Raw genomic sequence first — 21,255 nt, 5'->3', positions numbered from 1 at the left:
TACAGCCCCTCCTCTGATTACAATAAACTGATCAGTCAGTAAATCATGCTTGAGGCTCTACCTCATTTGTTGGGTGCCCACGTTCAATTTACATACCAATGGCTGCATTATTTGCCTTTAATAGTTGTGGTTGTGTGAACCTAAGTATAATAAATGAATAACCATTGAAGTGTCAAGTTAGATCTTCATGAGAAATCTGAAAATGAAACAGCCAGTGAATCTGTTTGTTTCTTCTATAATAGGAAATAAACCTAATCATAGGATGAGAGGATAAATGCGAATTATTTCAGAGTGGCACGGTAACAGAGGTGCCTCTTTCACAAAGAAACGTGTAGAAACTGGCGTGATCTCTGGTGTGCAGCTGGAAATGCACAGCGGCAGGGCCAGTGCAGACGCTCTGCCTAATTTCAGGGGCCTGTCAATCATCTTTCTTGTTCTAGGTCTAGAATCTACTAAATAATCAGGCGGTCTCGTCGCAATCGCATTGAGGCTCCACACCCAGAGACATCGCTTTCTTTGAGGTTGAATCAACCGATTAATGAGGCGTGTTTTCCATTCTCTCTTTTTTTCTTTTAAAAGGTTAAATGGCACAGTGCAATTTTCTGTGAAGCAGGTGTGCAGCTAACAAGGTGATAATTGGGAAACTGAGTGAAAAGGAAAAACCCTATAAAACTAGAAATCTGCAGTATCTGGGAAGAGGGCAACTGAATTACCTCTAGAAGATGCAAAAGTTATGATAATACAATGCTAAAGATGCAGACTGAAGTCCGTAAGAGTGAAAAAGGAGGCATTACGGTTTTTATCATTCCCCCAGGATGCAGAGGGCACACCATAATATGCAAGGTTGTTGAAGCTTTAAACAAATAGTGCAAGCCAACCTGCAATATCATCTTCTCTTCTCATTTCCTCACATTTTCAACAAAATAAACACTTTAGGAAGGTCTTCCAAATATTCAAATATGGATAGCATTTACTAGAATATTGGATTTTAATTTTTTTTCCTTCCACTTTTCGGTCTTGGTCAAGAAAACAATATTTTCTGCTTAAGATACAGAAATGTTTGGGAAGAAGAGATCTCCAAAACCGGCCAACAACCATGATTTCCTCTCTCGCTCTCTTTTGTAGTAATGTGACGTTAGCCTTCACTGATGATCTGCATTTATATGTAACCGTCCTCAAGCGAGGTCCAAGAGCCTGAAGCCTCTTCCGTGTGACATCAGCAGTGCCCCCGGCTGAGCGGACATGCGGAAGGACTGTGCGTCTGGCCCTGTGGTCCCTCTTCCTCCCCGCCCCCTCGTTAATGTGGACCTCTGGTCTGGAGGAAGCGTCATCCGGACCTGATCTGTTGGCCCTTACACGCTGTCTTCGTTCTAGCAACTCATAGGCACCAACGCTGGGCTCACTCACCAGCCGTGTCTCGCTCGGAAGCGACACGCCCACCCCGCCTCACCCTGCCCCGGGCCATCCACCCCGTCGGAGCTCGGCCCTGACTCGTCCTGCCCAATAAACACCCCTGCTCCAGTTTCTCATTTCCGCATGGCCTGAGAGGCCACCTGGACCCAGCCTCGCCTGCCGCCGTACCCTCCACTGAGGCCCTAGCTGTGCCAAGTAAAGCGAACGAGACAGTGGCAAAGGCGACACTGATGAAAAGCAGAGCTGGCAAAGGCGACATCAACGGATCATGAGCTCAGATGCTTCCACCCAGGTAAATTCTCCAGATCTGTACTTTTCTCCCGTTTCCCATCCACCCAGCCCCAAAGCCAGAAACCTAGGGATCGCTCTCTTTCTCATTTATCTTGACCTAAGGTGTGTAAACACCCAGGTGGCCCAGGTCAGCACGAGTCTGCTTGTGCAGCTGGAGCGCAGTGATGAACAGACCCCTTCAACCCTCAAAGGCAGTAGATCTCAACTTAGATGACAAACCACATGGCCACTGCACCCCTGCTCCCAGGACCCAGGGCCCTTCAGTTCCATCTCCTAAAATGTCTCGAGCCCAAACCCGACCTTCTCGTCTCTCCACTGCCGCCCTCTTTGATCTCCCATCATTTCTTCCCAGTCCTGGGCAAGGCCTGGAGTGGACTCCTGGCCTTGTGGTCCCCACCCGTCCTTCCTATTTTCAGAACTGGGGTAATCTACAATGGAAACCTGATGATGATGACATTTGGTATCTTGCTAATTGCCTTTGAGAGAAAATTCAAACCCCAGCCTTCACATCCTCAGCGCGCCCTCGCCCACAGTTCCCCTCTATCTCAGCGGAAGCACCGACGAGCTGGGTCGTGCCTCCAGGCCTCCACTCGGCCCAGGCTCACCTTCATCAGAGCCCTCCACTGTGTTCCTGCCCCTCCACCAGCACATGCGCCACCCGAGGGCGGGGAGCTGCGCTCTCTGCATCCCCAGCGTCAGGCACAGTGCCTCGTACGAGAGCAGATGCTCAAAAGGTTTTGGAATGAATAATTGATAAGGTTCTCGTGTTTGGGAAAATTCTGTCACATTTCATTCACATCAACTAGGGTTTCAATGAACAGCAGGGAAACGACTCCCTTTGTGGATTTCATACAGCCTGGGAGGGACCATTTCCCCTCTCTATGCTGACAACCTAACTTGGATCAGAACCACATATGAAAAGAGTGACAGAGAGAGGGAAAATGTCACAAAGAAAAAGACAGCAAGAGAGACAGAGACAGAGACAGAGAGATGGAAGGATAGAGACAGACGCAAGATGGAAGCAGAGGGAAAGGCTGACATCAGCACAAACACGCATCAGCCAAGAGAGGCTCTGCAATAGCCACAGCCTTTACCGATGGCCAGCTGTGTCACCGCAGGGGTGGAAAACCACTCTCCTTCTACACCTGCAGCAAGGAGCGAGGAGGAAGGGTGGCCACAATGGGCTCCTTAATACATAAGTCATTTCCAGAGGAAATGATTTTAAAAGACAAAGATTTGGTTCTCCTTCCCTAATGCTGTACTACCATCTTCTTTTTGCTCTTCTTGATCTTAGAATCCAAATTCAGTTTTGAGGTATTTCAACCACCTGGCAGGACTTCTCTGAGGGATAAGGGCCCCGGAACAGTCATAATCTCTTCCATGAACAAGTTTTTTTCAGCTGGCAAAATTAAGTCTAAACGAATGCCGGGAGTAGCAGTGCTGCCTGAGGTGGGAAGAGGAGATAAGGAAATCCCATTCACTTTCATGCGTCACGGACTGTGGACCGACCTCGAGAGTGACCGACAGGACTTATGTCACCAGTGCAGAGACTTAGTGACCCAGCGCTCAGGAGAGCGGTCCAAGGCAAAAAATGCTAGTGACTACCTGATAGGTCTAAGGCCCAAGGCTTCTGAATCCCAGATCAATTCTTTCTCAACACGCACTCAAAAATGATGCTGGGGACTGATAAGACCAATCTGTCTAAATTATATGCATAGTTTGCAAAGGCCGCTAGAGTCAACTGCTTCTTCCATCTACTATCTGAACCTTAGGAACCTTAACATATAAGACCTAAAGTGACAGCACAGGCTACACTCAAAACATAGATGTATCTAGAAAAATAACAGAGAGATAACAAAGAATGGACCAAGAAAACTATATGCAAATAAGACCAGTGACCTTGTAGCCAGTAATGGCCTCAATGTGTTATATAAAGAGTTTTCAACCACGATGCTTGACAACTGTGATCTGTAATGCCAGTAATTTGTTGCTAGCATGACAATGGCCAAATCTGCAAATGATTTACTTTTTAGAATATATAAAAACAAGAACAACAAAAACCAAACGACCTGATTAAAAAATGAGCAAAAGACTTGAATAGACATTTCTCCAAAGACGATACACAAATGGTCAATAAGCACATGAAAAAATGTTCAACATCACAAATCATTAGGGAAATGCAAATCAAAACCACAATGAGACAGATACAACTTCACACCCACTAGGATGACTACTATATTAAAAAAGAGAGAAAATAATAACTTTTGGCAAGGATGCACAGAAATTGGAACCCTTGTGCTCTGTGGGAATGTAAAAATGATGTAGCTATGGTGGGAAGCAGTATGACGGTTCATCAGAAGAGTTAAAAACAGAATTACTATATGATCCAGCAATCCCACTTCTGGGGAAAAGAATTCCCAAAAGAATCGGACGCAGGGTCTTGAAGAGATATTTTTATCCCTATGTTCACAGCAGCATTATTTCACAATAGCCAAAAGGTGGGAGCAACTCAAGTGTCCATCAACAGATGAAAGGACAAACAAAATGTGTCACAGAAACATGCAAGTAGATGAGGTCCCCACAGTGGTCAATTCAGGGAGTAAGAAAATGAAGTGGTGGGTTCCAGGGCCTGTGGGGTAGGGGGCTGGGGAGCAATTATTTAGTGGGTGCAGAATTTCAGTCTGGGATGATGAGAAAGTTCTGGAGATGGATGGTGGTGATGGCTGCACAATGAGCAGAGTGGTCATGATTTTTAAAAACGGGGGAAAATGAAGATGTATCGAAGATGAGCTTGTGAAGGCAGATTTTTGAAACACTGAAAGACTATAATATGCAGAAACACAACCAACTAAATCAACAACCATTATACGAACTCGCTTTAGATAAAATTAACATCATAAAATAGCTAAAGATTTTGAAATAAGCATAGTGAAGATATTCAGAAAGTTAAATGTAGTAACAACCATTTTAAAAAGCAAGGAATTAGGAAACAAAACCAGACAGAAATGAAACAAGAAGGTGGAGAAGAAAAGGAACTAATTACAGATCTTAGAAGTGAAAAGTAATAGTTATTAAGTTCAAAAAAACTAGGAGAAAATTATGGAATTGGTAGAAACTACTGTGAAATTCACCAGCACAGGAGGACAAAGAAATCAAAAATGTCCAAGAATAGTTAAGATACATGGCTGATAACTAAGAAGATTTTCAGGAGACCCAGAAAAGGGAGAGGGAGGGGATAAAGGGGAACCACTCCTCAATAACAACGCAGACTCTCCTGGAGTGGAAGGTACCTTCGGGCACCAAGGGGGATAAATAAAGATAAATCCACGCCAAGTTGCTTCCTCGTGGGACTTCCCCGGTGGTCCAGTGGTTAAGAATCCACCTTCCAATGCAGGGGACGCGGGTTCGATCCCTGGTCAGGGAACTAGATCCTATATGCCACAGGGCAACTAAGCCCACGAGCTGCAACTACTGAGCACACGGGCCACAACTAGAGAGCCCACGTGCCGCAACTAGAGAGCCCACACGCTCTGGAGCCCACACACCACAACTAGAGAGCCCACACGCTGCAACTACTGAGCCTGCATGCCACAACCAGAGAGAAGCCTGCGCACTGCAATGAGGAGCCCAGACGCCACAGCGGAGGATCCTGCATGCTACAGTGAAGATCCCACGTGCCGCAACTAAGACCCAACGCAGCCAAAAATCAATCAATCAATCAATCAATCAATCAATATTTTTTTAAAAAAGGAAAACTTCCTATGAATGGGGGGATTATTAAAAGATGTACTTTAAAAAAAAAAAAGACGCACCCTTGTAAAATGGGAGAACATCAAATGTAAAGAGAAAGCCTTAAACACTAGCCAAGAGAAAAGGCATTGTTATCTACAGAGAAGTAACACTTTGGTTAACATGAGACTTTCTCAGGAACAAAGGCCAGAAGGAATGTCTTCAAAGCCCTACAGGAGAATGACTGCCCTTCTGGAATTTTAGACTTCCTGACATTATCACCCAAGAATGAGGCAACGTGAAGACATTTTCACATATACAGAGACCACAAGAATTTACCACTTGTAATGGCTCACAGGAAAAATAGTCAAAGAATATATGCCATTAAAAAGAAAAATAAACTCTAAGAGGAGGCTCTGTATGGAAAAAAAAAAAGGTGAACACAAAATTTGATAAAATGTTAGTAAATGTGCTCAACTATTGATTAATTTTTAAAGATTTTTTTTTGAATGTCAGGATAATAAGAGAATATTACAGACAATTTTATGCCAACACATTTGAAAGTTAGATGAAATGGACAAATTCCTAGAAAAAAATACAATTTAACAAAGTGACACAAAATAAAACAATCTGAATAGCCTAATAGTGACTAAGAAATTTAATCTGTAGTTTCAAATTTCCCACAAAGAAAACTCCAGGCCCAGACAACTTCACTGGTAAATATGATCAAACACTTAAGAAAGAAATAACATCAATCTTCAAAATCCAGAGAACAGAAAAATACTTCCAAATTAGTTTTATGAGGATATTACAAATCTTAACATCAAAACCTGATAAGGACATAAGAAAGAGAAAATTACAGGTCTATCTCACCCCTGAACACAGATTTTTAAACCCTAAACAAATCTTTACAAATCAAATCCAGAAATGTATAAAAAAGATAATATACCCCAACCAAGTTTTGTTTATTTCAGGAACAGATGATTGTTTTAACATCCAAAAAGCAATCACTATATGTCACTACATCAACAGAACAAAGCCACAACATCATGAGATCACCTCAAAATATATGAAAGGGTTTGATAAATTTTAAGAGTCATTTATGATAAAACTCTTAGCAAACTAGAAATAGAAGGAAACATCCCTAATTTGATAAAAGGCTTTACAAAAAACCTACAGCAACCACTTTAAATAAATACTTATTCCAAAACTCTCAAGCTCAGACATTTAATTAGGTTTAATTTTATATTACCATAGTTCATTTAGTTCAATCTCCCCAATTCAATTTACTCCAATAAGAATCAAAGGATCATTCATGGTAAGATGACTTTTTCAAAGTCAGTAGCTAATAAATTGCCTTTTCCACTTAGATCTGCAACCCCCCCGGAATTCACTGTTGAATAATTAGGAGTCTGGGGTCAAGTTTCATTTTTTCCATATGGACACTCAATTATCTCTGCTTCGTCTGTACAGAAGTCTCCTCCTCCTGTCCGTTCTATAGTGCAGGCCGTGCCATGAGCCCAGAAATAATACAGAGGTGTGTTGCTGGGCTCCCGCCTTCTCCGGGCCTCAGTGTCCATCTTGCATCAGCTCCACACTCTCAAAATTACTGTAGCTTTTTAAAAAAGACTTGACATCAAAGTGAGCAAATCCTTCAACTTGGTTGTTTGGCTATTTCTGGCTCTCTGCATTTCCACATAAATTTTAGAATATGCTCATCAAATTCCTCATTAAATCTCTCCGAATTTTTTAATTAATTAATTTATTTATTTTAAATTTAATTTTTAATTTTATATTGGAGTACAGTTGATTTACAGTGTTGTGTTAGTTTCAGGTGAAATTCACAGCAAAGTGAATTTCTTTTTTTTTAGCTACTGTGGCTGTTTAATGTATTACATTTTGAAGCAATCCTACAAATTGTTTTTGGATATATGCAAATGCGGTAATAACATGAGGATGGTAAACATCAAACTGAAGGCAGTGGTCACCTCTGGGGAGGAAAGAGGAAGGGGGCGTCCATCAGGGAGGCACAGGTGTGTCAAGTGCATTTCAAATGCTTTTCTTCTTTATAAGAATCTGTGGTAAATCCCAGCAAGTTTGCTGGGTGGAGGGTACACTGTTCTACGTTATTAGCAAATCAAATCAGGAAATGTATGTTTGTATATTTAGAAGATTTCATCATTTTAAAAATGAATAAAGATAAATATACAGTAGCTACTTGGTTCCCAACCAGCAATTAACTGGGAGTTCAAACTCTGCCGAATGGGCTTACAAGGGTCATCTATTTATAATCCACTGTCCTTGGTCGTGAATTACAGTCTATAATTGTAATTTATAAATCTCACAGGGAGGCCCTTGAGAAAATAAATTCTTCCCTCAAATGGAAAGAAAACAGTTGATTCATTACTCAGCCAAGTGACAGAATAATTAAGCTATCCACCATATAAATCACTGCCTACGTTAACCATTTTTCATTTTCAAGACCACAAGATTATACATATGAAACGCCAACTGAAATGCAGTTTGAAAAGCTGTGTGATAAGGTAATCACAAATTAACTCTCATTTTTCTGTCTAAACACAAGCTGACTTTAAGTTTCAGATGAACCCAAATGCTCCTCTAATCCTTTGAGTAAAGGAGCAGAGCACACTCCTAATTGCAAGTGAAGAGTTTTGCTTTTCCTTTCGTATAGGATGAGGCAAATTAGAGATACGGAACAACCATACTTACCTTTCTTGACTAATAACTTAGTAAGGTAAATTATTTTCATTTTATTCGGTCCCCAGAATATTAATAAAAGCCTTGAATTTTTCGCTTGAATGGGCTCTGATCAACCCCTGCTATTCCTCCTTTGATAGCTCTGAGGGTCTCATTCCCAGGCTGAGTCACCTTGAGGTTAGCCTTCCAGCCTTCTTCCCTTTGGCCAGTGTAGTTAACTCAGGTGGATGTGCCCTGGTGACCCTGATTTCTATGCTCAATTTCAAACAGAGAAAAAAACATCCCATAGCAACATCCTGTCCACACATCCCATCCCGCTGTCCTGTGAAAAGAGGCAAAGCCAGGTGCATGCAAAATGAGTACTTTACATTTGACTAGGGAATCAAAGCATTAAATTGAAGGAAGCAACCTCTAAGGGGTGATTTCAAACAACAGGCAGCAGAGGGTAAAAATTTAAGGCTGGGAGAGCTTTTCCAGCAGCCCCATCATCGCACTTCACAGGTGACTGTCTGCTCATAACAACGGCTGCCGCAGTAAGAGACGGTGCTGCCTGTAGGGTCTGCCACACCTGGCACGGTTAAGCCTTATTCTAAGAACTCAGGATAAGTACAGCAGGCTAAGTTCACAGACCATTCCAGCTTCCTCGAAGAGGAGATGTGACAAGAGTCTGCGGAGGACTTCTGGAAAACTTCTTCCCACTTAAAAAGGAAACAAGGGTGTTTCTTTTTCTGCCTCTGGGCCCCGCTGTCTGAGGTGACGGTTAGCGCTCCTGCCACCGTCGCTCAGGCCTGAGGGGAAAACACTAAAGGGTCCAGAGCATCATCCAGGGCTTCCTGCTCTCGTGCCTCTCATTTAAGCCATTTCAGTTGGGCCTTCCTTGGTTGAAGCCAAAAGCATCCCTACGGCTGTCCTGTAACTGGTACCTCCCAGTACCCACACCCGGGAAAAACCCACTGACCTACCCGCCACTGCTTGATGGACATGTTCTTTCTCCCTGTGGCAATCCCTCCCTTCATACTTGTATTTGTTTCTGGTCTCTATTCTCATGATCTCCTTTTAAAATTATGACTCCCCCCGCCCAGCTTTACAGAGGTATAACTGACAAGTCAAAACTATATATCTTAAGGTGACAGTCTGACATACATATATATACATTATGAAGTTATTACTAAGACTGTCTAAGTTTTAACTTATGATCCATCAATTATTAGTATTTGGTTTAAATGATCCTGTACAGTATAAACTTATCCCTCTTGTTGCGGAGATATAAAGGCCAGACTTCTTCCTAAAATATATTGCACATGATTTGTCAAATTGGATAGATAATTAGCAAGATTAAAGGTTTAATGTGTTGTCAATAAATAGGAAGTTCTTTTACATTTCCATCAGGTTAATGGCCAAGAAGCTGTAATACAGATGTTGAGTGTGTGCACATAAAAGGTCACATAACACCACTTCCAATCTACGCTACAAGAAGATGCTGAGGCCCTCACTCTTAGCTTTCTAAAAAAGTGTTTTAAACAAGAAAGAAATTCATGGTAGTGATTCTCTAAATACGTAAATGTATCAAAAGACCCCCTGCTTTCACAAAAATAAAAAGCAGTCATAAATCCACAGGTCTCTGATGACAGAGGCCCCAGTACAAACACGGGGCCACATTCCATAGGACTCAATAGACTGTGGGTCGGTGAAATGTCCTCGCATCATAAGGCCGGCAAAGCAAGCTGAAGATAGAAACCGTGGGCACGAAGGACCAGGAATCATGAGGACAGTGGCCGCTGCACTCATAGTGGCTATGGTGGTGGTTGACAACAGGAATAACGGTTAACATGGATGAAATGCTCACTAGTGACAGGGTCTGCTATGAATGCTTTACATAAAAGCACCAGGATGGTTCCCACAGCAAACGGGTCTGTTCTCTTGCTCACTGCTTCTCTCCGCACCTGACTATCAACAATCACTACAGGGCATGTATAAAAGGTCCTACGGTTGGTCATCTTCCCTGCTTCTTCCTCTACCTCTTCCTATTACTTTCTTCTGGGATAAAGATCCTTCTTCCAGCAAAAGAAAAATATTTATGTGCCTTTTTTTGGTGAGATGGAAAAAATGCACAGGGAAATAGTGAAAAAAATTGAGATCCATTAATTTAACTACAATACAATGAAGCTGATGGGATTCTCCCAGCTGGATTTATTTGGGAATAGAATGAGGAAACACTGCATAATCCTGCACTAAGTCTCTATCAGATAACATTTATGACAATGACAGCGAAACCAGATCTAGGAGCTATTCCAAGCCCTGGAGATTAGCAAGTAATCACAGGCTCAAGTCTTAATACAATTCTGGAGAGACATGGAAGGATTCAGAAATTAACTAGCAAAATAGGATTTAAAAAAAAAGAAGAAGAAAATTTTGACCTCCATGTGCACTGGTCAGTATCAGCAAAATTCTACATTCACCTACGTGTAGCCCCATCATTGTACTTCATAGTATTTGATAATTATCTCTTGATAAATCTGTCTCCTCCTCTAGATTGGAAACAGCCTGAAGTTAGGAACTGTCCATTTCATCTTACTGACTCCAGGACAGTGCCTGGGTTTAGGCAACAACAGTTTTTACCAGCTCAATACTAGGAGCTCCCTGGAGTCAGCTTTAGATAAAATCCTAGCTCTGTCCCTTACTAGCAGCGTTATTATGACTGAGTTCCCTGGTGCTTCCAAGCCTCAGTTTCATCATCTGTAAAATGGGTTAATAGAACCCACCCCATTGGATTGTGAAGAATGAAAGCTATAATATAGGCAAACTAGTTCAGTGGCTTGTACACAGCACTCAACAAATGGCAAGTATGATAAGGCACTAGACAAATTAATGCCCAGACTACAGTACACTGACCGTGACTGCAGGAAGACACAAAATAAGGGAAAATGGCCAGCCGTGGCCGTAAGAAACTCCCAGCCCTTGTATAGCAGAGCACTCGCTGTTGATGCCTGGTACCCCAGGGACAGCAAGGACTAACTCTGACAGTTTCCCAGGAGTCTGTCCACGACTGACTTTGGAGCCCACGGGGCTGACTGGAGACCCTGTCACAGTCACTGCCCGGATTACATCAGCCTAACTCTTTGTGCCTTCAGTCTCAGCTGCGTCATCTTCTTATAATCATGTTAAATGTTCTTCTTAAGCCAGGCCAACAACATGAACTGACAAAAGGAGTCCCTTATTCCCCTCATATGTAGAACCACGACTACTCCACACAAATAGTTAAAAATCGCTAACACTTTCATACTATCTGTATTACTTACATCTAACAACAAAATCTGCTCTATTCTATCTGAAGCAAGCAGTTTGCCACGATGGAAATGGAACAGATAAAGGTATATGTGATGGGCTGAATAACGACCCCCAGAGATGTCCACATCCTAATCCCTGGAACCCGTGAATATGTTGCCTTACACTCAAAAAGAACTTTACAGATGCGATTACGAAAAGATCTTGATATGTGGAGATTATCTTGTCACACAGGCCCTTGTAAGAAGAGACAAAAATTCAGAGAGAAGGCAATGTGACCACACAGGGCAGGAAAGGAAAGAACGTAAAGCGATACAGAGCCAGGAGCCGGGGAATGAGGTCAGGCCCAGAAGCTGACAAATGCAGGAGGTGGGGTCTCCCCTGGAGCCTCCAGACAGAGCCAGCCCTGCTGACAACTGAGACTGAGCCCTGTCAGATCAATTTTGAATTTCTGGCCTCCAGGACTGTAAAATAATAAAGACATATTGTTTGAAGCTGCTAGGTTTGTGGTAAGTTGTTACATTAGCAGTAGGAAACTAACACAGAATATAATCAATAGATAATAATTATAAGTGAGTAATTAGGAAATAGCTCTCTGTGATCTCTAATTTATAAAGCATTTTACAGACATCTACTTTTTCAGCAATCAAATCCTAACTACCCCACCAGAAGTTATTAAGTTTATTACACAAAGGTGACCGTATAAATTATATAATAGTGCAGGTAGGCACTTGCCGATTTTCTACGTTGAAGGCAGGAAAGATTTTTTTAATGACATTTAATACAAGAGACCCATTGTCTACTCCTGGATCCTCTGTGTCTCCTAAGAGAAGACAGTTGTGAGCCCACTTAAAGCTTGACTTCAACCACTAGCTGTGGTCACGACTGTGCCATGCACCTGTGCTTGCCCCACCGTGGTGCTGAGCCCGGTGCTGGCTGGTGTCCCATCAACGTCGGCCAATTTAATAAATGACTGAATAAATGAACGAGTGAGTGAGAAAAGCTCAGAGCCTCAGCCAGGCTCTGCTTTTGATCATTCAGATGGCGTTTTCTTCCCAATTAACCAAGAAGGACCTGGTGCTAGAATAAAAAGAAGTAGCTTAGTAAAAAGCAAAAAAAAAAATTAAAGTTAAAAAAAAAAGTAAGAAGTTTAAAAATAGGTTTGTTTTTTTTTTTTTAAAAAGGCCAACAAAAATGAAACCAGACCATCAAATAAATGATAGAAGGTTCTACTTTTAGTTAGGCTATAAAAGTCACAAAAAACCGTGGGTCCCACTGTAAGCATAAGAAAACAATAAATTTAGAAATCTTTTGTCATAAAAGATACCGAAAGAGATCTGGATGCAAGTCTGAATGAACAGAATTCCAGACAGAGACGAGCCCTAGATTCCAGAGCTTCCACCGCTGGGCACGAGTAGGCGGAAGGCAGCTGCGGTTGGTAAAGAAACTCCGCTGGAATGAGGAGGGATGAGCCCCACGTTGCCCAGCCAGGCCTGGCTCTTGGCAGATCGGAAAACGCAGAGACAGCCAGCCCTCACTGCAGCCCAGTCTCCCTCCTGACCTTTTTGCTCAGCAAGCATCGGTGCTGGAGGGAGCTGGCAGCGGGGTGGAAAGCAGAGAGAGATCACGTAACCTCACACGCAGACCCCAAACTCTGCCACTCGGCCAGGTCTCACCACAGAGAGGAGAGGAGACGTGAAATCCAGTTCGACTACTCCTTACGACAAAGGGATCCAGCTCATCACCTTCGCTGCCTGACCAGGGAAAGGGTAGGGCTTCCCGAGGAAAAGTGCTGTCCACCATTTAAAAAGTAGGACGAGTGAAGAAGCAGGAAAAATGTGACCCACAGCTAAGAAGAAAGAGAAGACTAAAAGGAGAACAACAGAGAACTAAAGGGTTGGAAATAACAGACAAGGACTTAAAAATCACTACTACGAATACACTAAAGAATTTAAGGGAAAAGTACAAAATGGGTGAAAAGATGGAGAATTTCATCAGAGTCATAAAAACTCTAAAAAGGAAGCAAGTAGAAATTGTAGAACTGATGAATACAATATCTGGAATGATTAACTCATTGGAGGGGCTTAATGGCTAACTGGACACAATAGAGAAGATGCGTAAACCCAAAGCTAAGACAAGAAAAACTATCCAAAGTGAAGCACAGAGTGAAAAAATAAAAAGGGTCAAACCTCGGTCATCAGAGTTCTATGGCATACATCCAAATGGCCTGATATACATGCAGTTACCGCCTGAAAAGCAAAGAAAGAAAGGAGGAGAATTGTTGGAAGAGATACCAAATGAGAATTTTCAAAGAGGGTTGAAAATCACTAATTCAACACAGCGAAGTCCCAAGCAAGAGAACAGACAGAAAAGTCATACACAGGTCAACCTGCTAAAAACCAGAGTGAAAAGATAGAGGCAATGAAATGACATGTTTAAAGAGCTAAGAGAAAAAAAAAATACAAGCACAAACATTGGCAACCTAGACATCTATATTCATGGAAAATAGTCCTAAAAAATAAAGGTGAAACACAGGCATTTCCAAACAAAAGCTGGGAAAATTCATGCTGCACTACGAGAAATGGTAAATGAAGTTCTTCAGACTTGAAGAAAATGAACACAGAGAAAAATCATGATAGGCAGAAAGCAATGGTGATCAGTGGGGCAAATATCAAGGAAAATATAAAATAATATAGTTTTCAATTTCTTTAAAGAACAATTGGCTATTTGAAGCAAATAGAGCAACGTATTACGGGATTATAATACACAGAGAAATAAAATATGACAATAATAATACAAAAAAAGGCAGAGTAAATAGAATTACACTATTGTAAGGTTGTTAAATGTTTCATGAAGTTGTAATAGTTACTCATGGTAAAGTGTGATGAATTAATTATACATACTGTAATCTAGAATAACCACTTAAAAATAATACAAAAAATGGTGAAACTAAACAGCAATAGGGTAATAAAATATAATACAAAAGCCATCCGAAACACACCCACAAAACCTCAATTTCCAAATAAAGAAATAAAGAACAGAAAGAGAAAATCAGTAAGAACTAAGATAATAAAATTAAACCCAAGAACATCCCATGTAATTATGTTGAGTGTAAGATATATTCAACACTCCAATTAAATACGGGTTTACAAAAAGACCCAACTGTTTACAAGAGACACGTTTTCAATATAAAGACAGAAAGTGAAAATAAAATGATGAAAAAAATATACATTGCAAACACTAATCACAGGAAAGCCAATGTGTCTAGATTAGCATCAAAAAAAACTGAACTCTGAAAGTACCATCAGTGATAAAGATGGATATTTCATGATAAAATAGCCATTAATAAAGCCCAAAATTTGTTCTCTGCTTAGACTAACAAGTTTGATAAATCCTCTTTTTTCAGCATACAATTTCAGGAGGTGTATGATCTCCTGTGTGTTTATGAATCTCTATTTAAAACCTCTTTTCAAAGTCACACTATCTTTAAATACAATGATTTTATTTTCGGGCACGTGACCCCCTCAATTAGCATCTACTTGATTCTTTCATGTCAGTTACCTGGAACTTCACCTTCTGGTTGATGTCCTGCACACAGAACTGCTTCAGGAAGCGCTCATCCTCACTCCAGAAGAGGCGGATGTCGGGGATGTCGTAGAGGACCATGGCCAGCCGCTCCAGCCCAAGGCCAAAGGCCCAACCGATCTGATCTTCAGCACCAGCTACAAAGAGGAAAGAAGACAAGATGACAGGTTAAAAAGCACGAGGGCAATACTCCAATATAAAATAAAAAGTTAAAAAAAAAAAAAAAAAAGCATGAGGGTCCACAGGTCCATCCCACTCCTGACACCCAGATAGGGCCGTGTGAGTGCCGACCAGAGGGTGCTGGGGGGAAGGGGCCACGGAGACACCCAAGGGGACCCCGATCTCACAGTTTTCGTGCTCCCCACATTCCTTGCTCCCCTCCCCGAGGCACTCTGGAGTCGAACTTCTCTAATACTGTCTTTCATTTCTGCTTAAATCCCAGGCTTGCTAAGCCCTGGTTCCTGCCTCTGAGATACTTTCCTGTAATCTGTGCTCGCCCTTTTCCCAACATTCAGCCTCTATGTTCAGGTTACAGAGAGGAGAGAAAACACAGGCTCTGTCCCCAAGTGGCTTACGAGATGGGCAGGTTTGTTCAAAACATGCCACAGTGGACCACTGATATTCAGGAAGTGTGTGTCCAGCCTCCAAGAACCCTCAGTTTACTAGAACACACTCTGACTCTTAGTAAAAGCTGCCCCGGTAACACACAAAGAGTAAGCCCGCCAAGATGACCTGCACACCTGGCACCAGCCCCTCCGAGGGTGAGCGTGTGGTTCAGACCTATGGCAACACATGAAGTCTCGGGTTTGTTCACGTGAAGCAGAGTGAGACGGAAGACACAAACTGCTGTGCGAAGGGGGCAAGGGAGCAACGCACAGCACAGGGAAGAGCTCACGAGACTGTCATTTCAACAGGATGCTGAGGGATGAGCAGGACGCCCACCCCCACGCACACGCCCTGCGGGGGGACCCCTTAGGGACCGCTCCCTAACCCCTAGGGTTTCTCTGCTGGGATTAGGTTACTTTATGCAAGTCCATCTTAGCAAACTCCAGAGAGTCTCCTGCTGGCTTAGGAGAGCTGAGCTGACGTGAAGAGAGGAGGCCCAGGTGTGGCCAGGCCTGGAGGGAGGCCTCCGGGAGCCAAGGGAGGCCCTGGCGGCAGCAAGAAAGTGCGAAGCTCACTGCCACGATCGTGAGGAAATGGATTCTCCCAACAGCCCGAATGAGGGAAGACAGGACCCTGAGCTCCAGGAGAACGTGGCCTGGTGACACCCTGATTTCAGCCTGTCAAGACCCTGGGCAGGGGACCAGGCCCTCTGCACCGGACTCCTGATGCACGGCGGTCGGGACATAACAAGTGCGTGTTGCTTTAAGCCACTAAGTATGAGGTTAATCTGTTACCCAACACAAAAAACTAATGCTGATCCAAATGTGGAGAAAGATGCGGGAAAGTTCCAGACTGGAGGAACGTCTTCACTGGCAAAGGGATGGAGGTGCAGCAGAGGAGGGTTTAGGAGTGGATTCTGGCAACACCGGCCAGGCAAGCTTCAGGCAGGAGAGACACGGCGGAGAGGACCTACCCCTGGCCAGGGGCTGGCGCCACTGTCGCTTATAAATGAAACCACAGGGATAAACTACAGCAACGGAAGCCACGGAGAAGCGTGAGCCTCCTCGGATGATCTGTTTAAAAGATGAATGGATAAAAATATCCAAAACGAGATCTCGAAAGGAAAAGGTACAGAGAGAGAGAATGAGGCAGTAGCGGGAGGGAAGACACGCAGGAAGAAAAGCACGTAGTTGGTCAAATGCAGAGCGCACCTGTGTCCTGAGTAAGATGACCTCTCATGCGAGGCGGGGGGATAGGGGGGGCTTAACCCCAGACAACGGGGTCACGAAGGAGGGAGCACAACCCCTGACCCCTGGCCAGCTGCCTAGAAGAGCAGCTAAGGGTGAGGCACACTCTTTAGAGTAAGTCATACTGATGCCTCAAAACCATAAAGAAGGCTGCCATGAAAAATGTAAAAATTAATGTAAGTGTGATACACCGCGTTTGTGTCCTAAAAGAATAATTTTCTCTTTCAGTGACACTGCCCATTCCTGGCGGTGTGGTTCCACACACCACGCACTGCGTGGTCCCAGTGCCCTCGGTGACTGCTGGCCACACTGTTTACTCTGATAACAATTTGGAAAATACGGCAGCACATACAAAGACCCGTAACAATGCTCGAACTCTGTATCCTTACGATTCCATTAGGGATTTATCCTAAGGAAACAATTCAACAGAAGAAAACAGATAAATGAAGGAAGATATTCAAAGCTGTATAACTTATTAGAGCAAGAACATGAAAACAACCTAAATGCCCCAAATTAGGGAAGGCCTTAAAATTATAGTACATTTTAGTGTAGTCATTAAAAATCATAATTACACAAATAAATGTTGATTAAGTGACAGACTATAAGAAATTGTGAAAAATATCTATGATAAAATGAGTATGTACTACGCCACTACTATTTAATACAGGTGCAAATGAGGGTTGTAACGTGAAAAAATAAAAACAAAATCTGATAAGTAAAAAATGGTAACGGTGCATTTTTATCTTGTGTTTATCTTAAGTAAGCTTTTCATTTGCTTAAGGATCATTTTTTTTCCTTTTCTGTGAATGTCTTCCTATTCTATCTTTCACCCATTTGAAAAATGAGATTGTTGCTCTTTTTCTTGCTTACTTCTAGGGGTTCTGTGTTATTCTTGTTTTGCTTTAGGAAAGTTTCAGAAGATGAGGAAGAAAGGGAGGGTAACGGATTGAAGGAGCAAAAGCTAAGACACTAAAAACTGCTGGATGTGAAATAAAGTCAAATACCCTAAATCTACTGCTCTTTCAATTACAGATACTGGGCTCTAGATGCTTGGTTTTATCTAAAAATTTCATAATAAAATCTAAAAGATTTAATAATTAAGGAAAAAGTCTAACTCACAAAGCAACATTAATATTCCACCTCTCTTTATTATTTTTTTATTTGAAAAGACGTTTCAGAAACATGTTTTAAAGTTGTTTGACAACTATTACCATTATGGGATGTCATGGTTATCAAAGAAAAGCAGCAGCTGTCTGTCTGTTTCGGGGGAGTGGGGTGGGAGAGAACTGGGCAAGTGGAGGACGATGGGGGCACTTTATACCATGTGCCTTTTCTATAAAGCGTGAGAAGAAATATTTCAGATAAAAACTTTCATGGCTAGATAAAACACAGTAATTTCTTTTCTGTTTATTTTTGAGAAGTTATAAGAACAAAGCACTCCCCCCCCGACACAGTGGTGCCAGACTTTCAAGAAAATCATGTGACTAGGGAACACGGATTACAAGCTGAATTGACCTCTTTATTTCTATGACAGCCAATACATTTCCAAGCCTGGAAAATCAGTGTCATTATCTGTGGGGTTTCAGGAAACGACCACAAGCTCCTGCATATCCTCCCCTGGAATCCCAGTGGGCTGTGACTGCTTCAACCCACAGGGTGTGAGGGAAGCGATGCTACGTGACTTCCAAGGTTACGTTAGAAAAAGCCACGCAGCTAGTGCCTGGTTGCTTGGAATGCCCGCTCTCCAGACACTCCCTCCCAGGAATCTCCCTCCAGAACACCCTCTCTTAGAACCCAGCCGCCGAGCTCCGAGCAGCAGTCACATGCAGAGGCCACGTGAGGCACTCCAACGGACAGTCCCAGGTGAACCCCGTCATCCTAGCCTCGAGGCAGGCAGGTGAGTGAGGCAGATTCAGGAGGATTCCATGTGCAGCATGAACAGAGAAAAACAAAAAACTATAACAGAACGTTAACAAATGGAACCCAGCAATACACAAAAGGACATTATATCACGACTGGATTTATCCCAGGAATGCAAGGTTAGCTCAACATATGAAAACCAATCAGTGTAATTCATTTAATAAGCTGCTTAAAAAAGAAAACATGATCATCTCAATAGATGCAGAAAAAGCAACTGGCAAAATTCAACATCCATTCATTATAAAAACTCTCAGCAAATGAGGAACACAGGGGACTTCTTCAATCTAATAAAAGACACAATAAAAAACCAACAGCTAATATTATACTCAATGGTGAAAGGCTGGTTGCTTTGCCCTCAGGGTCAGGTTGAAGAGAAGGATGTCTACTCTTGCTATTTCTATTTCTGTCTGAGTTCCCAGCTAGTGAAAAAAAAGGTAAAGAGGAAATAAAAACAGCCTAATAGATTGGAAAGGAAAGAGTAACACTGTCTTTATTTGTAGATGGCATGATTGTTTACATAAAAATTCCTCGGGAACACACTTGACAGGTAACAAATACATGAATTTAGGAAGATCACAATATACAATAATCCATGGCGTGTATGACTCAGGGCCTCAGTCCCACCTGGCTGCCAGTGAGGACAGGCCTGAGAGGACGCCAGGCTCAGGCCAGCAAGGGGCCATCCCATCAGCACCTGAAATCCCAACCACCTTGTGTGTCGAAGCTCAAGGACTAAACCTTCATGAGGAGCAGGGAACAGCTGGCCTCCAGCTTCTTGCCACTGCCCACAACCTTTGATTCTCACAATCATTCTTACTGAAAAGCCTGCTTGTGACAATCAATTACCAGGAAGGGCTGTAAGAAAGGGCGTCTATTTGCTGAGCTGTACCAAATTTTGTTTTTGAAACACTCTGTTTTGGTCCCATCTAGATCTGCTTCTTCTGAATTGCAGCCCCTGCATCGAGCTATCGGCCTATTACATTCTTAGGGTGCCAGGAACTCCTTGTCAAGAATGCCGGTCACTAGGTCACTTAGTCTTCTTACGAGTCTTCATGAAATAAGCTGATCTAAGAAAATGGGAACAGGAGAAGTTTCCTGCTCGTGAACAACTGGATTGTTTTCAGTTTAAGGATATCGCGACTTACATAACTGATCCTAATCCACTCCTTACTTTGGCCCGTGGACGCTTAAAGCCATCCTTACAAGGTCACCTCTACAACGGTACGTTTCTCTGTGTGACTCATGTCCCAGTTTTATTTTCTTATCCTTATATCCTCTTTGTCCTGATTATCTGAACTACTTATTTTATCCTCTTGTACCCACTTTTATACGGCACTTCAAATTCTTTATGGAAGAAAGAGAGCCATAAATAACTAGACACTTAAAGGTACTGTCATCCCAGACAGGTCTAACTTTCAGGTCTTCGGCAATCCTCAGCTGTAACTTGTTGCCGGGTGCTCCTGGGCTGACCGGGTTTTAAGGCAGCATTTTTTTCTACACTCTGGTACTGGAGGGTTCCAGGAAACTAGTCTCTGGGGCATAACACTGACTGTAAAGAAGCACCTCAGTTAAACAGAATATTCCAGATGGGAGGCACTTAGGTTTTCCCTCCTCCTTCTCCTCTTCTTGTTTTTAAACTTTCCCATCTCTGGACTCTTATCTCACATTATTTTGGTTTTATATGTGGGTTGACCTTCTTAGAAAGATTTTCAGCAACTAATCCCCTTACTCTGCTGTTTTCTTCAGGGAATATCATCTCTTAGACCCCACAACTTTTCATGTGTATTTTGTTTACTGTTTACTGTCAGACTCTGCCGGTAGCACCTGATCCACAGGGCCAGGACCCGGGCTGGTTTCCATCTCTGACACATCTGGAGGGGCTGGACCAGTGTCCAGCACGTACAAGGGCTCAGGCATTGTGAGAAAATGAGTGAATGGCAGGAAGGCAAGGTTTAGAGATTTTTCCACTTTTTAGTTTATTGGCTGCATTTACATGGGTTGTATTAGGAAGAATTTCATACTTAAAATGAAGTTTTCAACACAGGCAGTGACTTTCTTTAATCTTTTATCTGTCAGAGAGTTTATCCATCATATTATGAGGTGACATGAGAGACACCATTTCGGAAAAGACTTCTCGGAAAGGAGAGAATTGGAACATAAAAGAAAGGAATGACGGGAAAACTGAATGTTCTGTCCCCTCACCCTGCCTCCGTCACTGTCACCGAGCTTCTTCCACGCAGGGCGGCAGCTCCCGGGGCCTAGGATCTGAGCTGCCTCTGCTCCAAACTTCCTTCCTTGCAGCTTATTTTCTTCCCCAGTGACCGAACCCTGCACCCTGAGGTTCCCTCTCATAGATTGTTTTGTTGCAAAGCCAAAGGTCAAATTAAAATTTTAAACTATTACATATTGGAACACATTTTTTTTTATATTAAGTACTTCCCTGTCAATAGGGGCTGATTTC

The 21,255-nt window shown here is 42.6% G+C and overlaps 1 protein-coding gene and 1 long non-coding RNA gene across 5 annotated transcripts in view; one reads left to right on the top strand and one right to left on the bottom strand.

Moving 5' to 3' along the window:
- Nucleotides 1–21,255, bottom strand: part of FARS2 (phenylalanyl-tRNA synthetase 2, mitochondrial) — a 406,264-nt gene that overhangs the window by 157,306 nt on the left and 227,703 nt on the right. For all 4 annotated transcript variants that reach the window (XM_036868394.1, XM_036868398.1, XM_036868395.1 and 1 more), the window contains one exon: nucleotides 14,998–15,158. In XM_036868394.1, coding sequence (XP_036724289.1) covers nucleotides 14,998–15,158 — 161 coding nt within the window. The remainder of the gene's footprint in view (nucleotides 1–14,997; nucleotides 15,159–21,255) is intronic.
- LOC118903380 lies at nucleotides 16,221–21,198 on the top strand. The gene is made up of 3 exons (XR_005021791.1): nucleotides 16,221–16,755; nucleotides 18,296–20,015; nucleotides 20,871–21,198. It is a non-coding gene; the product is annotated as an uncharacterized LOC118903380 (long non-coding RNA).

The sequence above is a fragment of the Balaenoptera musculus genome, chromosome 11, assembly GCF_009873245.2.
Source record: "Balaenoptera musculus isolate JJ_BM4_2016_0621 chromosome 11, mBalMus1.pri.v3, whole genome shotgun sequence".
NCBI classification, from domain to species: Eukaryota; Metazoa; Chordata; class Mammalia; order Artiodactyla; family Balaenopteridae; genus Balaenoptera; species Balaenoptera musculus.
Note: the sequence above shows the minus strand (reverse complement) of the source record. Positions and strands in the feature narration are given on the sequence as shown.